The 27,701-nt window shown below is 41.5% G+C and overlaps 1 protein-coding gene across 1 annotated transcript in view; it reads left to right on the plus strand.

The window, feature by feature from the left end:
* AHCTF1 (AT-hook containing transcription factor 1) overlaps positions 1-27,701 on the plus strand; it is a 76,853-nt gene that overhangs the window by 21,970 nt on the left and 27,182 nt on the right. Inside the window, exons 7-27 of the mRNA XM_075597069.1 lie at positions 6,771-6,852; positions 7,125-7,275; positions 9,005-9,137; positions 9,231-9,412; positions 12,172-12,233; positions 13,736-13,864; positions 14,058-14,148; positions 14,260-14,349; positions 14,547-14,687; positions 15,619-15,723; positions 16,095-16,188; positions 16,588-16,711; positions 16,799-16,855; positions 17,075-17,221; positions 20,391-20,578; positions 22,877-23,021; positions 23,112-23,243; positions 23,938-24,085; positions 24,184-24,331; positions 26,429-26,533; positions 27,039-27,249. Of these exons, the coding sequence (XP_075453184.1) occupies positions 6,771-6,852; positions 7,125-7,275; positions 9,005-9,137; positions 9,231-9,412; positions 12,172-12,233; positions 13,736-13,864; positions 14,058-14,148; positions 14,260-14,349; positions 14,547-14,687; positions 15,619-15,723; positions 16,095-16,188; positions 16,588-16,711; positions 16,799-16,855; positions 17,075-17,221; positions 20,391-20,578; positions 22,877-23,021; positions 23,112-23,243; positions 23,938-24,085; positions 24,184-24,331; positions 26,429-26,533; positions 27,039-27,249 (2,665 nt within the window). The remainder of the gene's footprint in view (positions 1-6,770; positions 6,853-7,124; positions 7,276-9,004; positions 9,138-9,230; positions 9,413-12,171; positions 12,234-13,735; positions 13,865-14,057; positions 14,149-14,259; positions 14,350-14,546; positions 14,688-15,618; positions 15,724-16,094; positions 16,189-16,587; positions 16,712-16,798; positions 16,856-17,074; positions 17,222-20,390; positions 20,579-22,876; positions 23,022-23,111; positions 23,244-23,937; positions 24,086-24,183; positions 24,332-26,428; positions 26,534-27,038; positions 27,250-27,701) is intronic.

The following is a 27,701-nucleotide window of genomic DNA, read 5'->3' on the forward strand; positions in this document are numbered from 1 at the left end:
ACAAAAAAATCTGTAATGACTGAAACTAATCCAATTTGAATTATTGATACATATAACAAACAGTGGAGGGAAGTGAGGCAAGTGCTAAATAAACATTGGCACATTCTCCTAGAAGACGCTGATTTTAACAAAGTACTCAATAGCACCCCTTCTATTACGTACAGACAACCAAGAAATCTGTTGGACCAACTTGTCCATAGTCATTACCAGTCACAAACTACTAACTAGTTCACTAACAAGATGGTAGGCACATATCGGTGCGGTAGTTGTAAAGCGTGTAGGTTTATTAATCCTACTAAGGAATTTAACAACTGGGATAGAACCAAGAGGTATACGATAAAGAGCTTTAACTGCAAGACTTGTGGAGTGATCTACCTGGCACGTCAGTGTGGCATGATGTATGTCAGAAAGACATCACGCCAATTTAGGCGCCGCATTTTACAGCATGTCCGCACTATTAAAAATGTTGACATCCCGGTAGCCCAACATTAATTTGGTCATCATCGAGAGGTTAACCTGCTGACCTTTCAGGGAATTGACCACATGACAATGGGCCTGCGAGGAGGGGATCTGGATAACGCTTTACTAAGGAAGGAAGCAAAATGAATATACTTTGGACACTCAATCCCCAAAAGATCTCAATGAAGACTTTGTATATTCAGCCTTCCTTTAGCATCTGGTGGTGAAACCCCCACTCTATCTTCCAGCCTCACTTGTACTAAAAGATCTAGGATTCATTCAACACTTTGTTAGTATGATAGACCTGACATGGACAACCAGTTATTAGACCTGATCTGTAGACCATTAATACCAGTATAGAGCTGACTAGTCTGCATAGAGGAACCATGATCAGTATATTATCATGAGTACTGTTAATGCTAGACATGCATTCTATAGTACATGGTCCTTCATACACTATTAAAGTCTCCATTACATCTGTGACAGAATTTAAAATAAAAATATAGTCCGTTAATTATCAATCCGTTTATGCTGCTTATTTGCATCCCATACTTTTAACTTTCACTGTTTTTATAGGTACAGTATTAATAGCGTTATACTGTTGAGTTTTAAATGTAGGGCATTGGTTGCTGACTTGTGTGTTTACCTTATCTCTGATTGGCTGTCAGTTTCGTGACGGATACACAGGTGTTACTTACCTGTGTCTGGGTCGCCATGACAACCACAGGGTTTAAATTGCCGGTACAAGCAGTGAACCACCCACCCCCGAAGAAGTTCTGCGTTCAGAACGGAACGCTCGTCTGGATATGACGTCACGTATATCATGAGCGCAACTAACGGAGGTTTCAGGCAAACTCTCCAGTGGCAAGACACTCCAAGTATATTGCGAAAAGCTCTGTTAGCTAAACTAAGTTGTGGGCCATTGAAGGCAACCACTAGTTGAAGTGGTACATCACTATTGGAAGCTCGGACTCTGTTACGACCCGCACGGATCTGGAAGGTATAAGCTCGCAGAAGGCACTAGTAATTCACTCTGTCAAGCACCAGGTAGCGAGGCAGTGAAGCGACTGTAAAAACAAGTGTTTTTTTGGTATTTTACTGACAAGGCAGGGGAGAACGTCTAACTCGTATGTGTTGAATTATCATTATAGTAACAATCTACTTTCACGTACTGAAAGCGAATTGACACTAACTGTACAGCAGCCCAGCTATGACACCAAGAGGTGTATTGTGTGCACATTGGCAACAATATATCAGCAGAAAGGTTCTCCTGTATACCATTAAGACACAGCACCAGTGTGTATACAAACATTTGGTTTAATTACTGCATTCTAACAAGGAGCGTCAGGACATACATCAAAGGTTTACTGTGCAGCAGTCATTTAAACATTGTATATAACCAAGAAGCTGTATGTGCTTTACGTGTGACATCGGTCTAAAAGTATTTACACACTTGGTTAATATTAACTGTACCTCCGTGTATATATAGCTACTAAAGGAGACACAATTGTTTATCATTGTCTCTACTGACAGGCACGGTTGGCTCAGGTGCAGATGATTTCCTGGTCACAACGATAATAGAGCAACACTCTGCTGAGTTTAAGTATTACTACAGCGCTATATACTATATGGGGCCAACTGAGTTTGTTGCTCCCCTTCCAATAGAAACTCCATTAAGCAATCACTATTTCATCTAAGGATATATATTGTAGCCAATAGGCTCTAGTATCCATTCATACCAACTCAACACACTGAGGCAGAAATGGACTTCCGCAAGGTTCTTTGACTTGCGTTCTAAGCTAAATTAGCTTTGCTACATTACATACCTTATGAGGTTTCCTAAGTGCCTGTTCATTTAAGGAGAATATATTGTATACCCAGCAATTCCATAAGCGCCAGTCATGGTGACAGTATGGATATTTAGTGTGTAAATTCACCCATACACACTGACCTTTGGGGTGTTTCTGGTCACTGGTATATATTGGTTTTTAATTCGTCCGATTTTGTGTTGTTTAATTTCATTCAAATGTATTTTTGTTCAATTAGTAGTGTGCATGTATAAGTTTCTTCTCTCTCGTGATGACATATACAGTTCTCTCCCTTATTGCACCCCTCTAGAAAGTAATTAGGCTGAGCAAGGAACCCTCCTATTGCTGTTGGAAAATAACTTGAACCCATAATTGGCATCAATCCCAAACGTCTTAGATTTTCTTAAGGAGGATTTCAATAAGGGTCATTCACTCAACTCTCAGTCCAAGAAGCAGCCCCTCAGCATCTTCTTTCAGGATCAAATTGGAAACAGTGTATTCACCTATTCTTACTGGCAATTAATGGCGCTATATAAATAAAGACATACAATACAATAGGAAAAATAAGAGCTAGAATCATCAGTCCCGCCGTTGGATTTAAATCTAGTGCTACAGGCACTAGACAGCCTTTCAATCTTCCTTTTTTTTTTTTTTTTCAATTTTTTTATTGTTTTTAGAGAGACATCGTACAGTAAACATTTCCATATAAGTGATACAAACTCAGTCATAGGAAGAGAAAAGATTAAACATTGCATTTTAACATAAACTGTACTGTTGTCTTCTTTTCCTATGTATCTACTTTCTTTTGGAGATATCCAAGTATCTTTTTCAAATCTTATTGGGGAAGCGCCGCTTCCTTGTGTATCTCTCTGTGAAAAGTCAAAGGAGAGAAGAGGGGGGAGGGAGGGAGTTGTCAGTCCTGATATTCGGTGGCTCAACTCTTATTGTCAATTTTCTGGCCACATTTCCCAGATCTTGTGAAACTTATCTACCTTTTGGCTAAGTTGTGCCGAGAGGAGTTCCATTACCTTAATTTCCCTAAACCTTCTCATTACTGTCTGTCTGGAGGGAGCATTGATCTTTTTCCAGGCCGCGGCAATCGAGCTGTGGGGACATGATTTATCATTTTACTCACTTGCGGCTGCAGGCCCTCTATCGGTTTGGCTAAGATCATAGGCAGTGGGTCCACCTCTATCTCCACCCCCAGGAGTTCTCGTATCATTGTTTGTATCATGATCCAGAACCCCTGAATTTTTGGACAATTCCACCAGATATGAGCCATATCTCCTCTTTGCCCGCATCCTCTCCAACACAAATCTGAGGACCCGGGGAAGATCTGGCTCAGCCTATTCGGGGTTGGGTACCAATGAAATAAGATTTTATATATATATTCTCTTTTATAGTGGTACAAATTTTGATGTTTTGGAGGCTGCTTCCCAAATATCCTCCCAGTCGTCTCTATCTATTTCTAAATTTAAATCTTCTGCCCATTTTAGCATATAACTATGAGCAGTGGTTGACAAATCACCCAAAAATCTACTCGCCACACAAAAAAATCTACTCGCCACCTAGTACCAAACGTGTGCTGCTTGGGCCAATATTTACTCGCCCGGGGCGAGCAAATGTATAGGTTTGTCGAACACTGACTATGAGTGTGCTGCGGATATCGCCAGGCCCAGATACACCTCTGAGATCAGACCTTTACAGTAATAGCCTCTTCTGCATAGCCTCTCAATCCTCCATTTAATGTCTCATGACCATAAAATCAGTCACAAGAGAGAGCGAACACGGGGTACGTTTGACCCCCACCACCCCTTTTTGCATTTTCCCCATGGATAAAGTTGTCTTCATGACCATTTTCGCTCAAAAATAATTTCACTTTAACCACAAAATAGTGGGTGCTGTGCTAGTGCTAAAGGCCTTCTGTACATATCCAGAACTGAATCTTTTTTTAGAAGACCTAGAAGTTTCTCTTTTCAGGTCAACAAAAGGAAAACTAACATCTAATACTGGCATAGCCAGGTGGCCAAGAAAGCTCAATACAGGCTTAGGCCTCGGCCATGTTCCCTGCTTGCTGGCGGAAGCGCGCTCCCGCTCAGCACTGAGCCCCTACAGCCGCAATTAGAGCGGCTTTAGTAGGGGCTCACCTATGCTTCCGCAAGCGCGCGGAAGCGTAGGTCTTAGGGGAATTTAAAACCCCCCCACCCCCGCTTGCTGGCGCGACAGGCCGGTCACGTGAGTGGTTCGCCCAATGAGGGCGAACCAGTTCCGTGACGTCACTGGCCCGCCCCCGGCCAGTGACGTGCCCGCCCCCAGCCCGTCCACTGAAAGCGCGTGCGGTAAGCAACCGCAAGGCCAGGGAAAGCACCCGCTTTCCCTGAGCCTCAGCGCGCCTCAGCGAGCAAGCAGGGAGCCTGGCCGAGGCCTTATAATGCATCAGGAAAAGCACCGTCATATTTTTTTGAAGGATCAATCTAGCAGAGCAATCTCAACTTCCTGGGCTATGACACCACAAGCAACAGCAGAGAAAATCTGCAAAGCAGCAACCTGGTCTTCCCTACTTATATTCTCAAACCACTACCAGCTAAATGTCTCCACATCGGCAGAAGCTGCCTTTGCGAGGAAGGTCCTCCTTGGGGAATAATTTCCCCACCCCAATATTTTTGTTTGGAGGAAATGCTTTGGGACTTTTCCTCATCTCATGCGCTGACCTGGATGGACGGGAGGAAAAACAGAAATTTGACTCACCGGTAATCTCTCTTCTCCTGGTCCCTCCATGGCAGCATATGCCTAGTTCCCATCTATGTCTCTTCATGCATATAGTACATTTTACGTAGTATAGTACATATAGCATATAGTACGTTTTACAGTACATTTCTTTGTCTCTTCCTTATATTTTCCTTCAGTTTTATTTGGGTGTGTATCTATATAATTCATTCGGCTAAACGTACAACTGATCTGGGGCAGGCGTAGGAGGGGTTTCTAATCCACAAACAGATCAGAAGTCTGTCCTACCTTCACATGGGCGGAGACTATTCCTCCATGTCATGGGCTGTTATGGAGGGACCAGGAGAAAAAAATTATCGGTGAGGAACATTTCCACCTTTTTTCATAAACAAACCAAACAGGCTAGGTTTTCTGTCACCTTGGTGATTTAGGTTAGCATTTAGGATCAATAATTATTATACCTATCCAAGTTTGTTCAATCTAACAGTGCATTGGCTGTGCAATCTCCCTGCTTTTGGCTGTCTGACTGGTGCCACGGAACTGACACTGAAAGTATTTTCCCTTCAGGCACTGCAGCAGAAGTGAACAGATTCCTTTTGTTAAAAATCTCTTGTACTCTCATTCATGTACTCACATTCACGTCTAAGTATGCAACCTGCTTTTCCCTATTATCTCTTGGCATACAAGGCTTCCACTGCAGCCTGGGATTCTGAGTAATGACATGCAAATGAGCACAGTGTCATCTTTTTGCTTCTTATCCATATCTATGGAGCCCTATAAGCTTATGCCTGCGGCATTACACAGCTTTTCAGCACAGCCTGGGTTACAGAAGTGCATAACGAGTAAACCTATTCAGACAGCTGTTTTGACCTTTTGGGTCTCATCAGTGTTCGGCCGGTTATAATGGCTTTGCAAAATGAAGCTGGGATAGGTTTCAACCACACATTAAATAAGTTATGGTGGATAACCAAAGCAACAAAAACCCTCCAACGTACTGTGTACAGCAAATAAAAAGCACTGATGGGCACATTCACGTGTCTCGGACAGGTCTGCAACCCTGTTTTCCCCCCATTATCTCGTGGCATAGAGTGCTTGCATGTAATTTCCCAGAATCCATGGCTGTATGCTAAGAGATAACGGGGAAAGGCAGGGTTGCAGACCTGTCTGAGACGTGAATTTGGTCACAAGCGGTATTTGTATTTGCTGTGCGGTGAGGGATTTGTCGCTCCTTTTATACCCACCACAACTTATTTAATGTAAGTTTTATAATAACATGGTCTGACTGGATTACATTAATTGACAAACATCTGATTGTCCCCTTTCTTTACACCAAAACAGTGATTTTGAAGACCCTCTTTTCAATTAGCGTGCTACTTTGCAGAGATTATAATAAGCATAAGGTTAAAGACAAGATTTCAACTGAAGTGTTCATTTATTTTGGAGCACAATATCAAGAGTTGTGACATTTGGTATCAAAATCCCCCAATTTATGTACATAGAATGCCAAACCTTCCTATGCAGTACTGTACTATGCAAGTACTATTATTTGACAATGCACACTCTGGTTTTTATAGTTAGTAAGTCTATGGCACAGACTTTTTGGCAGTATTGCATATGCTTGAACGCTAAATTCATTACATTGTTGTATTGCTTGTATAATATCATCAATACCATCTGTTACCGACTTAAAATTGACCACTTAAGTTTTTGTTAAGACTCACCCTTATAATACAATCTTCTTATGCTCATCTGTAAATGTTTTGTTTTTATTTGTAGTGGAGGCGATGTAAGCTTGCACTTGCTACAGTTGGCATTTGGTGACAGAAAATGCTTGGCATCTGGGCAAATACTCTATGAGGTAAGGTTACACACATCTAAGCAATAAGCGGTAATTTGTCATCCCTATAAATAGGTTCTTAAATTAAAAAAATAACTGACTTCCCAAATGTTTACATCTACCCCCTTACTACAATGGTAAGTTATGGATCCTGAAATAATTGTGTGTTCCGTTAAGATATTTAAAAGTTGTTCTTTTAGGGACCTTGACCTCTAATACAATCTACTTCAGTACAATGGATGTTTTAGTTGATACTATTTCAAATCAGTTCAAACTACCTTTTTATTTTACAGGGCTTGGAATATTGTGAAGAAAGATACAGCTTAGATCTGTCAGCTGATGCGTTGTCTTTGAGAGGACAAACAAATAGTACAAAGTTGCTAGGCTGCCAAACAATAGAAAAATTCCGTGTTCATGGGGAAAGAGAAGATGGAGTCCATGAAGGTTTGTCATTTCCTTTGCTGCTTTGTATAGAGCAGTGATTCCCAATTAATGGGGTACGTGAGGTGTCTTTTAAAGTGGTGTGGCAAAAATATAATGATTCCCAGGCAGTATAGTGGGTTCCTGATATGTGGGGACTGCCTACTTAGTATGTCCCAAACTGCACCTTGGCGTGGGGGGTACAACTGTCAATTACAGCAGGCTCTTCCAAAGTATCTCCCACAATGCTTTGCATCCACATTGGGCATAGTGGAGTATGACGCAGTAATTGCCAGGTATACCGTTTCACCTGCTATCTGCACACTGAGGTGCAGTTTGGGGCCTTCAGCGTGTTATTTCACCCCCAACGAGCTCAGGATACTATACTGCTTACAGTTTTGTTAGCAATAGTTTGAGGAGTAGGCAATAAGATTGAAGAATGATGGGTTCGTGGGGAAAACATTTTTTTTCTAGCATGGAGGTAAAGCTTTTTTTTAATATTTCTTAATTCGAAATATTTCACTAATTTTAGCCAGAAATGTTAGTCTACCCAGAATGCCATTATGAACCCCAAAAAGCCAGTCTTAGATCACGTGTTGGTCCTTTGCCGACAATGTCCCTTTCATATAAAGAGAACCTCTAGACTGTTTTCAAAGTAAGGATGTATTCTATCCTGCCAGTTATGATCACCAGTTGCTAGCTGGGGGAGGTCACACACCATCAGCAACCCATTAGCATCTTTAATGTTTAAAATCACTATGTGTTAGCAGGGTTTGTTAAAAACCAATGGATTGATAATATCTGAAGCTTGAAGGGAGCTGCACTTTAAATTATTTTATAGAGCTTGTTTTACTTTTGACAGAACTAAATGCAGACCATATTGTTTGTCAGAGATGCATTACCCTGAAAGCAAAACTAAAACAGTCTGGGGGAGGGGCCCTATGATTTCTAAATTTTGGGAATCGGGCGTTGACATTTATCAAGAAATTAACAAATTTGACATTAAATAGAACCTCAAGCTTTGCTTTTTACATCATTCCCATGGATTCATCACACTTTAATACCTTGTCAAATTGATGCTTTGCTTAAGTATATGAATTGAAAAAAAATATTTCTATTGGATACGACCTTGTGTACAAATGTCTAAGAAATTTATTTTCAGATCTTACGATAGACATTGTAGAAAAAATATATATTTATATTTCAACTATATTCAGTCTTCCCAAACTAGATTCTTAACTATTTGTATCATGTAACCCAGGGGCTCTCAACTCCAGTCCTCAAGACCCCCCACAACATGTCAGGTTTTCAGGAAAGCCCTGCTTCAGCACAGGTGGCTCGATCAGTGACTTGGTCTTAACCTGTGCTGAACCAGGAATATCCTGAAAACATTACCTAGGGGGGTAGAGGGAGTGTTGAGTTCTGGAGTTGAGCACCACTGATCTAGACCATCTGACTTCAGCATCCATACTTGCCTTGGTTTGATTGCATAGATAGGTACATTTTTGTATCAATATTCAATATGGGTTACTTTGCTGCACATCTTAAAGGCTTACTCTGGGTTCCACTTTTGAAATAATGACAGCTTTTTGTTAACGAATATAGTTGATTTGCCCAATGACTATATAGGAGCGGAGGATGGAGACGTTACACAGGATTATCTGTCAATTGTAATATATTTTTTATCTTCACTGCTTCCCTTTACTTATTGATTGTATGTACTTTAATTGATTTTTAACGGTTTTGCTTTCAGTGACCTCGCCTGATACCAGCGTGTCTGTCTTCAGCTGGCAGGTGAACACTTATGGACAAGGCAAACCTTCTACCTATTTGGGAGTATTTGATATCAACCGTTGGTACCAAGCCCAAATGCCTGATTCATTAAGGTAAGGAAAGGTAGTTTTATGTACCCACCTGTTCGTGACTTCCACTTCCCTAATACATAACCACATATTTCATACTGATTTTTCTCTCTCCAGGCCTGGCCAGTTTCTTCGCAACTGCTCCTATTTTGCATTTTGGTCTCTTGAAGCTGTGGTGAATATGACTCCTCAAGACAGTATTTTTGACATTGTTGTACATGAACGCAGTTTAAGTCGAGGAGTTCCACCCTCTTACCCACCTCCAGAGCAGTTCTACTACCCCAGCACGTACAATTTTGGTATGAACATAACCTGTGTATGGAATTTAGCAATTGAAGATCTTAGAGGCACAAGCACTACACATAATACCAACCTCCCTACAAGAGAACACTGAACATCCAAGCAGTTTTAAATATAATTTTTTTTTTGCCTTAAAATAATTACAACAAATTAAATGTCATTTAATCACACAAGCTGCAAAGTTTAATTAATCTAACAGAATTATTAGTTATTGTAAAATGCCTTTATTAAAAGCAACATAAGATTTTGTAAGGAGAAATCACAATCGCCGAGGAGAGTGAGACAGCGGGCACGGCCGCGCAGCAAAAATGGCAAAGGCTGGACTGTGCTATAAAGTAACTTTATTAAAGCATGGGTTTTAAAAAAACAAGAGATGGGGTGACACCCCCCCCCACCCCCCTCCACCCCTCCCCTCACCTTCAAAGAAGAAAAAGAAAAAGCCCATAGCGGGTGAAACGCGTAAGAGGTGCGGGGGGGTGTCACCCCTCCTCTTGTTTTTTAAAACCCATGCTTTAGTAAAGTTACTTTATAGCACAGTCCAGCCTTTGCCATTTTTGCTGCGCGGCCGTGCCCGCTGTCTCACTCTCCTCCTCGGCGATGGTGATTTCTCCTTGTATCTTCATACAGCGTGGAGCACACGAAACCGGATGAATCAAAGACATATGTGAGTACTTTGCTACTACTTTGAAAGTTGGAGCTTCCCCAGGTGCACTGGTTTATTGAGTTGCAGGACTATGCATGGGGTCTGGGTGGGTCTCAGGGCTTCCCCCGGACAACCCTTCACAGTCTTGCCGGACCACGTCCCAACTAGGGGTTAATTTTTATCAGCTCCACGTTTCATTTTATTATCCGGATGCAGCAATTCATCATATATGTGGATATAATGCTCTGTAGCACTAGTTAATTGGGGGGAACTCTACCTCAATATTCCTTCAGTAAGATTTTGTAAGGGTGTATGAAGAAATGTTATGTAATTTTGAAACTGTTTTATTGCGGTTTCTTTAACTCAAGGCTAGGTTTATGAACGTGAAACCAGAGTTAATTGATTCGTACAGTACAGATTACCTTTATGTTGGGTACACATTTACAAAGGCTGCTTTCTCTTCTGGGGGGAAAAAAAGCGGTTGACAGATCCCCAAATCACAAGCAGTAAACTTCTTACAACCTTCTTGTAGTCCAATTCACAGCAGTTTAATGCACCGCGTTGCCATGCCGACGTGTCGCCGAAGACCCGGCTGGCAGCAGGTAAGGAATGTTAGAGGCCTGACTCCTCCCCCGGCATTGAATTTAAATGCCTTGGGGAAGGGCACGTTACCTCTGTAACGCCACGTCCCCTAGCAAATCTTGCACCCCCCAGTTTGCACACCGCTGGTTTAATGGGACAAACTCAGGAAAAAAGGGATCCAACGCTCTACGGTTTTGATTATAATGCTAATAATAAATTAGCATTATAATCAAAACTGTAGAGTGTTGGATCCCTTTTTTCCTGAGTATTGCCCTGGAATTACTCTGACGGGTACTCCTTGAACCAGCAGCACCGGTAAACTGTATGTATTTATTTTTTATTGTGGTGTGCCGCATACTCCTTTATTTCCATTAATGGGACAAACGGCAGAAGCAGGTAGGGTTTGTCCTATTACACTGCTATGAATTTGAATACAAGAAGGTTGTAAGTAATTTTCTGCTTGTGATTGGCGATATCTGTCCACTGCTTTTTTTTAATGTGATTTGTGTTGGATACACAGACCTCTCCATTTCCCCATATTATTATTTTTTTAGTGTCTTTCTCTTCTGTCCCATGTCCACGCAAGATATGAGGGAAAGGCTCTGCACATTTGCAGGTCGGACACAGACTTCTGACCTTTTCATGACCTCGTAAACTCCTCCTATGGCAGCTTCAGGTCAGGTGTCTGTGTCCTATGCTGTAGGACAGACATTTTTTATTTTTAAATCCACTTGGCGGTCCTGTGATGGAGAGCTCAACCACAGGAGCCATCGCTACAACCTACCCCCCACCCAGGACCCGCTCTAATGCACTGTTGATCGTCTGAGAGAGCATCACAGTGGACACATGCATTCCAGCTGGTTATAGGGCAGGCTCTGCTCCACACAGTCATGTACCTGATTTCCCGCCCTGATCTCTGAAGCAGAGAGCATGCACACTTCCTCCCTGATGCAGCCGCCTTCTCACTGTGTGGGGGAGGGGGGAGGGTGGCGTTACACCTGGTTGACCACGTAGAGCGGGGAGATTTCGTATAGGTAGAGGTGCCAGTGCACCAGAAAGCGGAGCATTGGCTGAGACAGGAAGCTCCTACACACCTGCTGATTCACATTGGGTTGGCGATACAGGGAGGTTCTCTAATGAGGATCAGTGCTAGAATATCTGTTGTCCCTCTTTCTATTTTCTTTGCCATGTCTAGTCTCAATCTCGCTTGCCCTTCTGACCGTAAACCAGCAGTATATCCTTGAATAAAAAGCTGTACTGTTGAATCTAAGCATCTAAATTACATGATCTGTAGTGAAAGGCTGTCTGTGGGTATACAATAATACAAACTACAACATCTGCAATGGAATAATTTGTGTAAAATGCACTTTTATCAAATGGATAAATAATATTTTGAGAGAATCGCCAGAAATATTCATAATATTTCTTTAACATATATCAAGTTACGGGTATACTGATGAATAGCACCATTTTTAACCTATAGTGAAAAGCTAGTTTCATGTGTATGTTTTTTGTTTTCTTTTTGCCCACAAGATGCCACATGTCTGCTGAACTCTGGAATTGTTCATATTACATGCACCGGATTTCAGAAAGAGGTAAGCTTCTCTGCTCCATACATCTGAACATCCCAAACTTTTTAGCTCCCTTGTGGTGCCATCAAATTTCAGGACAATTAAATATGGATAAAACTATATTGTACATGAGACCCCAAAATATTTATAATTTGATCTACAATATTTTTGCTAGCTAAACAAAGTACCTGAGCAAGTAATAACCGCAAAGGAAACTGTTGAACTCAAATGTCAGTTCTGACTTTCACCAAATAAAATCGTTTCATGTTCAACCTGTAGTCTATGGAACTCAGGGGTTTCCGCGGCAGGTTGGCAGGTTCCTTGTGGTGTGTATGCGTGTCCCCACACGCATACACGCACATATATCCGTGCACATACATAAGCGTGCACGTGCACATACATAAACATGGGATTCTGGGAAGTGACATGCAAATGAGCACACAGTGCCACCTTTTGCTTCAAATCCATTTTGACGTGGACCCCTTTAAGCTTATGCTTGCTGCACAGCTTTTCAGCACAGCCTGGGTTAAGATGCAAAGCCAGTAGACCTACCCACAGATGGCTGTTTTGACCTTTTGGGTACTATTTTGTAGATGCGAGCTATACCCAGGGGGTATGCTCACATGAGTTAACAAAGAAATTGTAAAACGGTATATTCTACCTCTTACAGGGGAGTAGCATACATTTCATAACGCTGGATTGGATAGAGTAATACATCTATGACACATGCTAGCGTCTGACAGAATCTGCATCTTGTAATAGAAATTGTAACGAGTGCAGAGATGTGTTTGTGTTTGTTCTGGATTCGCTATGGTACAGGGTATGTGAAGGTCATATGCAGGAAAAAAGTGAATAACACATTTAATGCCAGGTAAAAATTAGGGACCGGGTGCAAAACCAAAGGAACACAGAAAAAATGAACAAAGAAACAGAAACATGTTTTTGTACTTATCTTTAAAGGTACAGTTGCACAAATCGGTGTGTGTGGGTATATATGCGCTTACGCATACACACATACATACGGCGTCACTGGGTCTAGTTGTAGCTGGGACTCCAGGAACACAGTTGTGCTACAAGTGTTCATAGGATACATGGATTACAGTTCCACAAAGTTACAATACATTTTTTGGTGATTTCGTGTTGTCACAGCACCTATTTTTAAAGAGTTGTGCAGTTAAAAGGTTGAAAACTACTGGATTAGGTGTTACAGCTAATCTGTTTTGGAATGCCATGGATCCTATTTTCCACCTGTGTTGAACTGGTTCCTAATTTAATTAAGTCAAAAAGTGGATCTGTTTGTGTGTTAATTTAAAGACAGTTTTTGTAGGTACTCTTTGCGTGTTCTGTAGACTGGTCTTGGTAGAAACGTGAACGGTCAGTCATTTAATGATACAACCACACTGTCTTGCTCTGGAAGCTTACTCTGATTAATCCACGCAAAGTAAATAACGACCACTATTATTTATTTATTTATTTAACCCATGTAGCTGTGAGTGATCTATATGTGAAATGTTTTGGCTTTGCAGACCTTGCATTTCTTAAAGAAGTCTGGCCCTGCTTTAAATGAAGCAATACCTGATGGCTATAACAGATGTCTTGTAGCAGGACTCCTCTCTCCAAGACTTGCTGATGTCCAGCCTTCTAACTTGAGCCAGGTAAACACCCTGCTTGCAATTCTTGTCTCCCTCTCCCTAAATGTGTGTTCTGAATTTGAAATAACTAATAGTGGCGTTTATTTGTTAAAGAAAATAACACTTAAACATTGTGCTGGAATAAAAAGCCACCACATTGAAGTCTGTTTTCTTGGAAGCAAGAAATAACCATGGTTGATTTGTATTTGATTTCCAGGAAGAACAACTGCAAGCTGTGTTGTCCACTGCTGTTGAAACAAGTTCTCTAGGGCTTTTAACTAGCTGTATCAAACAGTGGACTGCGGAAGGTAAAATCAGCCTTTTCTTTTCCCATATCTAAAATAGGTTTTAAAAAGTTTATTTATTTTTTGCATTTTCAATTAAACAATTTGGTGGGGTTTGTTTTGTTGTTTTTTTAGAGCAACCAAGATCTGCGGCTAACTTGCGCTTCGTTCTTGAGTGGACATGGAATAAAGTGGTTTATACAAAACGAGAGTTTGATAGACTTTGTAAGTACCCTCAGCCATTTTCTGAACATGCTACGATTTAATTGCATTATGTGAACACCTGCACTTTGAACCCTACCTAGGACATTTGCCACAATTGCACCATCGGTGGCTTTTAGGATTCGTACTATAATTTTTGGTGTTTAAAAACATTGATTTGACTGTTTTTTAAAAAAGAATCTGCCTTGTGCATTCTGCAGGTGCTCCACTTTTTGATGGTTCATGTAACTTTATCGATCCCCAAACGCTCCAATCTCTCCAGCACGGTCATCTGCGTCTGAGTAACCTGACCACTGTCTTGAACTGTTTTATCACAGAAGCACAGGAGCTTACTAAACAAGGTGTGTATTGTTGCTGCCATCCACTAGAAGCTCACAAAATTACATTTGTTGTATGCCTGTTGGTTTAGTTATTGAAATATCAGTGGTCCACAGATCTGGTTACATATATTACATGGTAGATGTGGATGAAAAGACCTATGTCCATGAAGTTCAACCTATGATAAATTTATACGACAGATAGTTATGGATCAGAGTCCTCCAGTGATAGCCCGTTGGTATAATTTACAATTGTACACATTTTATCAACACATTCAGTACTAGAAGGGCCAGCAATATAATACAGAAGGTACAGCACAATGCCCTTACTGTTCCTGTGCTGCACTGTCTCTGTCCTCTCCCAACACCTTCCCCTTCTCTGATAACACAACCAAAACATCGGAAAGGAGGGAGGCGTGCCACAGGCAAACATTTAGCTCAGTCTGAAACTGAGGAACAGAATGTTACATTTTAGGCAATCCGGTATCTTGGAAAAATAGAAGCTTTTTAAAAATTCACCCCTTTGCTTTCAGGCGAGTGCAAGCAGACCTCTGACAGCAACGGGTTTAACAAATACTGCTGGGCCGTAGCACCGAAAGCACATTGGTTACATGTATTAGTTCAGATTTTGTAACCATATTAACCATCTATTTTACTACTAACACAGGGATAAAATGGAGGTAGTTAGTGATGTTGGTGCTTTACTGATATAGCTCCTAGTCAAAATATTGCAGACCAGTTTCCGCTGTATGCAAACCTCCATGTTTGTGACCCATGACCACTGGATTTATAGACATAAACCTTTTTTTGGTTTGCCTACATCTGGAGGGTGGTGTGTATGTCCAACTCCATGGTTTTGTAATTTAATCTTTTGTTCCGGGAAAATAGTTGTGTGTTTTTGAGCATGCAATGTTGTATATATGAATTGACTTGCAAGTTTCTCTCATCTTGACAGGATTAATAGATTTAACAAATAAACAAGCTGTGACCAGACTCTTGACTCAGTATGCCTCGGTGGTCCTTTGGTTTTGCCGTTCTGGCTTGTTACCAGATACCCCAGGTAAATTCTAAAATGCCACTATTGATATGCTGGCGTTGGGCCTGTTCGATTTGTACGTTTACCAACTCGCTGTGAATTGCAATTAAGGTTTTGAGATCTGTTTATTTAGATTATAGTAATAGTAGCATGTTCTTGTATAGCGCTGCTAGGTTTACGTAGCGCTTTACAGAGACATTTTGCAGGCACAGGTCCCTGCCCCGTAGAGCTTGCAATCTGTTTTTTGGTGCCTGAGGCACAAATTCACAATTTAGTCCCACAAGTTCTGTTTTTCCCTTTTCAGTAAGTCAAGTGCTAAGGTTTATTTAATCCAGGTTTTTTTTTAGCAAGCATGTATTTTTAATTTAGTATTGTCCATTTTTGTTTTCTCTTAGATGAAACCATGCAGTTGAATAGGCCATACTACAATTACCAGCTAATACAGCAGTACTACGCAGATCGGCGGAAGAAGTTGGAACATTTGTCTAGGTAAATTAGTTTTATTTTTATTACAATAAAATAGTTTTTGTTTTTTTAACTTGTATTGAAACACAACTGGCATCGCAGTACATTATTGCTGCCTCTAACTTTCATTCCAGGTTTATGTATATGGATATTATAGAGAACCGTTTTGGTTATTTACCAAGTCAGGAAAAAATGTGAACGCAGAGTTTTGGATGTTTTATTAAGGTGTTCATTTAAAAGCAGGGGTTATTACATTTTTCATATGAAGTGAAACAATGATAAAATGTCAAATTTATATTAGAAGTGTTCATGTTTATTTCTTTTCCAGTCAAGTACTAATGTAATTCACTTGGACATCTTCGAAGATTTTTTTTTTTTGTAAAAGATATTTAAAGATTGTATTAATGCCTTTTTATTCTGCAGAGGAAAGTGGAACACCAGCTCCTTGATGATTGATGGAATGATAAGCCAGTTTGGAGATGGAATTGGGCAGCTGTTTAGCAGAGATGAAGGCAGTACAGGGAAATACCCACCCGCTAGCTTACATGTAAGATATCTCATTTGATTCTGCAAATTATCCACCGCACCCTTGTTCTTGTATACTTAATGGGCTGAATATTTTTTTTCTTCACAGGCACTTCTTGATCTGTACCTACTAGAAAATGTTGATGAAACAAGCAAACATGCCATTGTATCCTTTACACACTTCTAGAATAAGTTTAAAATGTATTCACAAATTAAGTTCTGGTTCTAGTGCAGGTTTTAGGCTTGCTGACTTCTTACTTGGCACTAAACAATTTTATTTTTTTTAGAACAAATTTTGGAAATATTCTGTACATTCTTTTAAACTTCATGCAATAGCAATTCTTTTGCGTTCAAATGTCATCAACCTTAACCAGGTGTTTTCCAGACCATTTATTTGCTGTTGGACATCATGTATTCCTTCCCAGATAAACCAGACTCTTCAATTGAATCTTTTCCCACAGCCTTTTGTGTTCCGTGTGGTCTGGTAAAATTAATTCAAGGGTTTTGGCTTCTGGATCACAATGATTACCAGGTAGGTATATAAATATCTGAGATGGTTCATTAAGGAGTCCTAGTTATTAGGCCTAAATGTGGTCTGTTAACAGGTGATTCTGGGGAATGTCCTGACCAATAAATGATTAACACCATTTAACCTTCATGTGATGAGTGGGTTTGCTGTAAGTTAGAAATTCCTTCCTGGCACTTTATTTTTGATTTATTAGATCGTAATTTTATTCTGTAAAGAAAAACAAAAAAACAAAACAAATAAATTATATATATATTTCTTTCATTATACAGTGCAACTTTCCCATATACATTTTAGTAACCCTTTTAAGTTGCCAAATTAAACAATCGGGCAACAAAACATTTGCCAATTTCAAAGTAAATGCTTGTGGAAAATTCATGATCTTAGTACCCTGAACAAATATAAAAAAAAATCTGAATATAATATTTTTAAGAAACAATATATTTTTCTTTTTGCGTTGAACATTATGGAAGCTTCATTAGAACCAATGGGTTGTAGGAATGTATACCAGAAAGCACAAAGCTGCTGGTTCAGGTCATGCCTTAAAACACAGCCCATTGTGGCATATTTTGTTATCTATATATATATAAAACTGAAAATCGTGGTTGTGAGTGTCTGTAGAGAATTTGATTGGTCCGTCGGTCTGCCCGCCCTCCCACGGCTCTCATTGGTCGGTGCGCTCTAACCCAGGGGTCCCCAACCCCCGGCCACACTGCTGCTGCCTGAGGTGATGAAATGCTCCCTGGTGCTGCCGGCTCTTGCTGCTGCTGGGGGGGGAGGCTTAACTGAGACGTGTGAGTATTTGCCCTCCCCCAGCTCCGTTTTTGCCCTTCCCCCCAGCTCTGTTTTTGCCCTTCCCCCCAGCTCCGTTTTTGCCCCTCCCCCCAGCTCCGTTTTTGCCCCTCCCCCCAGCTCCGTTTTTGCCCCTCCCCCCAGCTCCGTTTTTGCCCCTCCCCCCAGCTCCGTTTTTGCCCCTCCCCCCAGCTCCGTTTTTGCCCTTCCCCCCAGCTCCGTTTTTGCCCCCCCCCCCAGCTCCGTTTTTGCCCCTCCCCCCCAGCTCCGTTTTTGCCCCTCCCCCCAGCTCCGTTTTTGCCCCTCCCCCCAGCTTCGTTTTTGCCCCCCCCCCAGCTTCGTTTTTGCCCCCCCAGCTTCGTTGTTTTGCCCCCCCCAGCTCCGTTTTTGCCTCCCCCCGACGCACACTGTGACACGCACACCGTGACACACACGCACACTGTAACACGCACACACGCACACTGTGGCACGCACACACGCACACTGACACGCACGCACACCGTGACGCACGCACACACAGTGACGCACGCACACACACACACCGTGACGCACGCACACACACACACCGTGACGCACGCACGCACACACACAGTGACGCACGCACACACACACACACCGTGACGCACGCACACACACACACCGTGACGCACGCACGCACACACACACAGTGACGCACGCACACACACACACACAGTGACGCGCACACACGCACACACACACAGTGACACACACACACACACAGTGACACACACACACACACACACAGTGACACACACACACACACACACACACACACAGTGACACTGACACACACACACACAGTGACACTGACACACACACACACAGTGACACTGACACACACACACAGTGACACTGACACACACACACAGTGACACTGACACACACACAGTGACACTGACACACACACACACACACACACACACACACACACACACTGTGACACTGACACACACACACACACTGTGACACTGACACACACACACACACACTGTGACACTGACACACACACACACACACAGTGACACACACACACAGTGACACTGACACACACACACACACACAGTGACACTGACACACACACACAGTGACACTGACACACACACACACACACACACACACAGTGACACACACACACACAGTGACACACACACACACACACAGTGACACAGTGACACACACACACAGCGACACCCCGCCCGGCGCCCCTGCCTTGTCCCGCCCCTGCCTTGCTGCCCCTGCTTTTCTCCCCCCCCCCCCCCCCCCACCTCCGCCCCTGCCTTTCCCCCCCCCGCGGCCCCTGCCTTTCCCCCCCCACCACCGCCCCTGCCTTTCCCCCCCTGCCTTTCCCCCCCTGCCTTCCCCCCCCAACCCCTGCCTTCCCCCCCCAACCCCTGCCTTCCCCCCCCAACCCCTGCCTTCCCTCCTCAACCCCTGCCTTCCCCCCCACCCCTGCCTTCCCCCCCCACCCCTGCCTCTGCCTTTCGCCCGCCCTCCCGCCTCTGCCTTTCGCCCGCCGCACACCCGCCTTTGCCTTTCGCACACCCACCTCTGCCTTTCACCCACTCGCCTCCCGCACTCACGCCGCCTCCCGCCTGTCTTTCACCCACTCGCTGCCTCACACCCCTGTGCCCCACAGCCGCCGCCCGCACTCAACACACACCTCCCGCCCCTGCGCACCGACATCACTGAACAGCCGCCGCACCCACTCACCTCCCGCCTCACACCCACCTGCTGCACTCACACCCCTACGCACCGACATCACTGACCAGCCGCCGCCTGCACTCACCAGACACCCGCTGCTTCACACCCTAGCGGTAGCCCCACCCAAAGCCATCACTCACTGCCCACCCGCCACCCGTACTGAGCACCCACCCGACGCCTCATACCCTAGCGGGGGGGACACACCTCACATTTTTACATCACTTATGTCACCAAAATATACATTGTACTGTGGTGTGTTTACAATAAACCATTTTTAAACAACATCGTATTAGATTTTCTTCCATGTCTCTTTTCAACATCATTATACAACCTTTCCACCAAATAGTAATCCTATTGTTCCCCGATTTATAAATAATACTACCTATTATGGATTTACATACTGGGAAACGCCGGGTATATCAGCTAGTGAGGCTATATTTTACTTTGTTGGTGTCATTTAATTAGGATAGGAATAGTCTGTGCTGCTCATGCCCGAACAGTCCACTGTTGGAACTCCAGTTCCTACAAATGTTAAATGGGAATCTTGCTGGCAATAGTTAGTACATTGTTGGGTTGTCCTGCTCATTGCTAATTGACTCCTTTTTTACCTTTTGGGATGCATAATTTAAAGAACAAACGACATTTTGTTTCCACTTGTTAGAGTTCAATGGACTGTATCCTTCATCCAGCCACAAGTCGGTTGATGACATGGCAGCATACGCAAGTTATTGAAGCTTTGATGTGCCAAGGTGATCACAGACAAGCCCATCGGTATATAGAGGTGATGAAGCCTCCAATGGCAACCAGCAAAGAGGTCAAACTGCATATGACTGTGCTACTGACCAACAGGTAAGACTGTTTATTACTGGTAAAATAGCATAACATCACTGAATCCCATTTTAAACCTCATATCCATAATCATACTTTTTTTTCTTTGCCACAGAGCTCTTTCTGTTTTAACAATAAAATGATCAAGCATGCATGCACTTGTGTGAACGTGCTTTGCTTAATGATGCCTAAAACATGGCTGTGGTTAATCAGGGGGCTGAGAAACTCCTATATACTGTAATCCAGGTGCGTTTTGTCATAGGGCTACCAGTTGTGATGTGAAGATCTTCCAGATGCAATGCAGCCCCTAACATATTAACTCAACAAGTAAAACAGAAACCCGATAAACATTTAAAAAAAAAAAAAAAATCGGTTTCTTTTACATGGTTGTAGTGTGTTTTAGTTGGAGGTAATCAGTGTTTTTTACCCAGTCATTTCATTAATTCACTGTTCAGTGTAACCAACCTTTTGGCTTAAAGCTGCAGTTCAAGCTGCCATTTAAAAAAGAAAATATATATATATATACTTCCCATTCAATATGTGCATCAATACAATCTGCACACTGACAAGTGATTAGCTAAGCTGCAGATCGATCCGTTCTCCTGTAATCGAATGTTTGCTCCGGGCTATTTAATTCAGTTCTTGCACAGCATTGTGGGCAATGTAGTCCTGGAATTTGATTGACTGGGCAGTTACTAGATACAATTGGTGCACTGCTAGAGAGAGGGCGGGGCTCAAGAGCCAGAGCCTATCAGAAGGGGAAAGGGGCTGTCACTTTGTAAATGCTTCCTACATTAGAAACATTACAACGGTCTTTAAAACATTTAAATTTTTTTGCTACAAGTATTTTCTCATAGTACAGAACTGATTAATTAAAAACACACGTAGGATATTGGTTGAACTGCTGCTTTAATATATTGTGGGAACTGATGTGCTTTTATTTGATTTGCCGTATTGACCTGAATATAATGCTGTTTTTTTTCCTAAAAATGTCCTTCCAAAAACTGTACTCGTATTATATGCGTAGTCTAACACCTTTTTTATTTTTCATGTAGAACACCTTCAAAACTGTAGGCGTCGTATTATGTGCGAAGTCGTACTATATTCGGGCCAATACGGTACTTCTCTATTGCTTCAGCCACAGAGCACAGATTGTAACTGTAGACTTGCAATATCAGACTTATCAATGTGCACAGATTGCAAGATATCAATATTCTGATGTCATTTTGATAACTACAGAAGGAAGAGATTCCCAACTCCAATCTTCAAAGCCTATCCTCTCAGCACAGGTGACCCAATCATTTTGACTTAACCACCTGTGCTCAAGCAGGGGGGTATGCTTAAAGCTGCAGTTCAGTCAATATCCTGCATGTGTGTTTTTTTTAATAAATCAGTTCTGTAGTAAGAAAAAATACTTTTAGCATTTTCTGTTTTTAAAAAAACAACTTTGAAAGACCAATTTTCTTGTATTCTATTTTAACAGCCATTTGCTAAGGCACTGCCCTTTCATGTCCTGTCACAAGCCCTGGCACACCCCTTTGTCAGCCCTGCCCTCCCTCTAGCACATGTCAGTGCAGTAGTGCTCATGAATATTCATGAGCTTCCACTGACAGACAAGCAGATTATAAACAAATCCCATATATGTCACCAAATTTCGACCTATCAATACATGGAAAGCGAATTGACCTGCAGCTATACAGTTCTTTAGCTAATTAGAGATTGCACACATGAAACTATTGAAGCAAAAAAATAAATGTAAAAAAAAAAAAGACTGAACTGCAGCTTTAAAACCTGCACTGTTAGTAGTCCTTGGGAACTGGAGTTGGGAACCTCTGATACAACTAATGTTTTTTCTTAAGTTCTTTTTCCACAATTTATTTGCCGTTGATATTGCAAAATATGTATATAGCTGTGTACAATAGAGGACAGTGCTGTTTAATCCGTGTCTGTTTGTCGTAGTTTTAGGGAATACATTCACTTGCACCAGGCTCATTTTTAGCACCGACCTCATCAATTAAAGTCCAGGACTCGAAGCACTTCACATTTCCAAAAAGGGGGGGAAAGAAAAGAAAAAAAAAACATTTTAAGGTTATAAAAGAGACACATCACAAGGAGCGCTACAAACAGGATGGGATGGTACTGTAGTTATTAAATGCCAGACAGGTTGTGGTTCATTAATTAAATGCATATAGGCTGTAGATGAAAGGATTAGTAACAAATCTGCTTGCTGCAGAGAAGATGGAAAATGACGTGAGATCCTTAATTTTGAATGCCCCTGGAAAAGAATAATGGCTGTTCTAAAATATCTCATTGTTGCAGATATATAGTGGAGGCTTGGAATGTGCAGAGGCTCCACGCCAGCCCGCTGAATGTAGAGGAGCTGCTAAAACACATGTACGAAGCATGTCAAGAACTGGGGCTTATGGAGGATTTGCTAAAGTTTAATTTTACAAATATTGAGCAAGTAAGGCATTTTAAAAAAAAAACAAACTGCTTCACGTTTATTGGTTAAATTCTCTGGAACTATTCAAATTGTTCTTAATTTAAATCCTAGGAATATTTGCACCGGTTTTTGCAGACTAGTGGCGGTGTGCAAAATCAGGAGTTGCTTTTGGTGCACCACTTACAGCGAGCGAATTACATCCCGGCATTGCAACTTAATCAGTCACTAAAAACAAATCACATGGTAAGTTTTGTGTGCATATACTTTTTTTTTTAACGTGCATCTTAAAGCCAAAAGCATCAGTTCCCTATACAAATACAGTTCAGTTTTGTCAAAGTAGGATGCCTTTGAATGTCAATGTGCTTGATTTTGTTCTTTGCTTGATTTTGTACTTGGTATGTGATATGCTTACGGGCGTAGTTCAAACCAAAACCGATTTTGAGAGAAATGAAAGGGAAGTACTTTTAGTATTTGCAGAAAAATAATTTAGGCCACATCTTCTCTGACGAAAACTTGCTGAAACAACCACTTTAACATGTGTAACGGCTTGTGTATTTTTTATAGTTTTTTTAAGCTGGGTAGACATAAAAGGGAAAAGGGAAGATTCGCTCGTTACTTTGGTGTATAACTCCTAATAACATGGATTGACACTGTGCCTATTAAAGTGTCTTTTCAGCTGATCACACTACTTCGGACCTTGTAAATGAAGGTGTTCAGTCCCACATTTGCCCATTTATAAACATATATATTGATTATTTAGCATGTTTTTTAAATTGGTATAGAAGCTCTTGCACAAATTAGTTCTTCCACTCTATTGTAGCTCTGCCATACTTGGTCAATTGCACCTTTTTACATCCTTTTGCAATGACTTGGAAATCATGTTTTCTTATATGATAAAGACCCAGGACATAATGCATAACGTTTTCTCTCCGAGTAGAATGACTGTGATCGCCGTCTGCGTGAGCGAGCAGTTGCAAGAAATTCCATATTGGATCAATATGGAAAGATACTACCAAGAGTGCAGCGAACTCTAGCAAATGAGCGAGCCAAACCGTACTCTTTGTCATCACTTGTGTGGAGAGAAGGTATTTATACATTCTTTTTGCCCCCTCACTTGCCCCCATTTAAATCTTCTGATCCTGGTTTCCACAATTTGAGAAGTCTCACGCTATTTTATTTTTAGTTGCGAGACCCAAGCCTTTATCTACCGTGGCAAAGCAAGCTGCTCCCGGAAGTGTAATAACCAAAGCAAGTTTTATAAGTAATGTGCTGTCTAAAATAAAAGAAGTGTCTGTGGCGAACGAAAATAGAGAATTTTCTCCTTATAAAAGGTAAGCAAAGTTACATAGTTTATGGAATGTATTGTATATTGTAATTGTGGTACTGTACCTCTAATGTGGAAATATAACTTTAGAAGTCCAGTTCCGCACAGGAATAAATAAAACGAATGCAGTTTTGTTTAATAGATAAACTCTGTAATTTATTTTGCAGAGATGAGAATGACTCCTAAATATTTTTTCAAAATGTATCCTGCCGGTGTTTTAGTGAACATTAACGTAAATTTCAGACATTTCTTACTTCTCTTATCTGTCTTATTGATCTTTTTTGCCCCCTGTCTTTCAAATGGCTACATACAATCTGATTTATTCAGTGCTTTTTATACTGTATCATTGGAATGGAGCAAACAAAATTGACAGTCATCTGCCCATTCAGACACATGTTCTAAATGCAAAGCAAGGCAAATTGTCAACCTTTCAAATATAATTAAAAAGAAAATGGATAATTTGTTAAATCCTGCACCTTCAATAGACTAATCTGTAGTAATAATTCTGATCACGCCTCCCAGAAGTGCATCTTTCTGAAGTACAGCCTAAGTTTCCAAGGGAAAGTAATTTATACTTGATTTAAAAAACCAAAAATATACAGCTCCTTGCGGATTTATCGGTCACATTTATTTTCATATGTTTTGCTAATGGCGATTTATAAACTTGCAATCTGTGAATGTCTAATACTTTTTTTAAATGATTTAATAAAATTTGTGGGCATAACTAGAATTAGGCAATAACAAACTATTTCCCACTATTAAGTTAAGAATTGCGCTGTGGTGACGATATGGAAGATGTCATGAACTGCTCTATTTATTCTGAAAACCTTTAGTCATAATAAATGTACAGTAACTAATTGGGAATGTATTTAGCTTTAACATTTATTACAAGTGAAATGTGTTTTTAAACAACCTCTTAAAATAGGTACAAGTGGGGAAGAAATGGATGATGGAGGGGCAAATACAGGACAACAAATCTACGAGAGAATCTCAAAGGAGTGGGGGGTGGGGGGGAGGGGGTTCTAGATGCAACTATGCCTGGCTGGCCGGTGGTGTGGAAAGGTGCCATTCTCCCTTTTACTTTGGCAGCTCTCCCTTCTGTCAATAGCTTTTCCAATGAAGTCTGACTGCCATGGCTTACTGATATATAAATACCTTGAAAATTAAAACTGTCTACTGACACATCCGTATATTGCCCAAGTCTAATCACAACAGTGAGTGACACTGAGTTCTATTGTTTACTTTTGCATTGAGGTGTGTGTGTGTGTGTGTGTGTGTGTGTGTGTGTGTGTGTGTGTACGCACATTCTGACTTATTACAGCGAGTGACCCTTGGCAAAGCGTTCATGGGGTCACTTTCTCTATGCCATATATGGTAGCAATACTTTGAGTGGCACTAAGTTATTTGGATTAAAAATCTGATTTCTTAGAAGCTTGGTCTGCTCTGCGAGCCTTAACCATTACCGTGCCCTAATGACGAACCTGGTACTGCATGGTCCCTGGCACACCAGAGCTGCTTATGACGTACCAGGTATGTCATGGGCACTTTTGATTCTGGCAACCGGGCCTTGGTCGCAACATCCAATCGCTCCCATGAGCAATCACAAGTCCTGGAGGTTCGCCCGATCACATCACTCAAAGTTAAGGCGGCAATCCTCATCGAAACATAAAAAAAAGTTTATTTGAACAGAGGGGTCCATCTGTTGCCCTCTACTTTGGGGGTTCCAAGTTTCCAGATATATTTGTAATGTTTTTTATGTGCTCGTTTTGACCAGGCTAAATGTATGACCTGTCACTATATCACGTCATCTTCCATTTTGTATCCATCTAGCAAGTATTCTTGACCTGTGGACAAGCGTGGCTAATGATGGGGGTCTCGCGGATTAGCTCCCTGGGACCCCTGTTTTAAATATGGTGGATTGCTGCTTTAAATATCATCCGATTTGAAGCGGTCTCGTATTTGAAAATGTATATCTGCAGCACTTCACATTTGAGTGCTAAATGCAAAAAATATATTGTTACATGGGAAAGGACCACTTTTAGATGGATAAACTTTTTTTTGTTTTTTTATATACATGTTTAGAATGCTTTTATTATTATTGTAGCTTTGTAATTGAGGAACCATCTCCAATAACAACCCCACGTCAAGATTTGGACATATCTGATGCTTTTGTTGGTACGCCTATCACCAAATCAAGGACGGTATCCAGGTTAGTATTTTTTAAGTTTGTGTAAATGGGTCTGTATCCACAGAAAACTTTTTTTATATTTGCTTATTTTCGTTTAACCATGAAGATTTTTAATAGCGTTATGTTTAAGCTAGAAAGAAAGATTGTTGCTATTAAAATAATGTTTACGTGTATAGTTTTCCCACAATGATACTGTATGGGTGACTATTGCAGACTTGGCAGTGGCACCATTTTTGTAGGATATGCTGGTCTAGCCAGACATTTTTTCCATTTATGCTTCATTTTGCCGAATTAAAAGGAGTGATAATTAATTATTTCCTCCACCCTTCCCCCGCCACCTGATCAAACTGACAAAGTATTTAACTCAATTTTTAAATCTTGCAAGACGGTGAGTGATTTCTGCTAGTTTATTTTTCTGGTTAACTTCAGAGGCAGCCTTTACATTATTATATGCATTGCCAAATATTTTCACATTCTTGGTTGTATGAACCTTTTTTTAATTGACTGTGTTGCATTTATGTTGCAGGTTACTGGACTCTGTGGTTCATTCTGTTTTGGTTGAGCCTTCCCCTCAGGCACATTCAAGCTCTGAGACCAATTGCCAAACGCCACGTAAAACGTCTGCTGTGTGGACGACTTCTAGTCCGGTGCGGTCAAGTTTGAGGAAGACTGCTCAATTGAGAAGCATTGTAAAGGCAGCAGAATTCAGCCTATTGGAGACGCCCCTCATTGTCAGAGCAAGTATTCATAACACTACAGTAAAAGAACTGTGCCATGACTTTGCTGCTGAATTAACCTGAATTAGCAGCTCCCAGTAGCAAGAAAGCTACAGATGTAGCAAGACTTGGTACCACCGGAGGATTAACGCTCTTGGGGGGGCTGCTCCCATTGGTTCCCATTCAGAAGCATGGACTCCCTGCAGCGCGGTTGTGACACACTGTCCACAGCGCAGGTTGTTCGTCCGTGGCGTGGGGACAGTAAGTCTTGCTACATCTGTACAGTCCTGCATGCTTATTAAGTATATACCGTGGGAAAGGAGGGGGAGGGGTAGGAAAGGTAAAGGAACCTCTGCTCAAGCTGAATTAAAGTATAGGGTAGATAAGGTGCTAGACTGAGAATGTATTGATTAATGAACCAGAAGAGAAAGAACTCAGTTTAAAGTAGCACTCTATTATCTGTAGTAGGATAG

The sequence above is a fragment of the Ascaphus truei genome, chromosome 4 (assembly GCF_040206685.1).
Source record: "Ascaphus truei isolate aAscTru1 chromosome 4, aAscTru1.hap1, whole genome shotgun sequence".
NCBI classification, from domain to species: domain Eukaryota; kingdom Metazoa; phylum Chordata; class Amphibia; order Anura; family Ascaphidae; genus Ascaphus; species Ascaphus truei.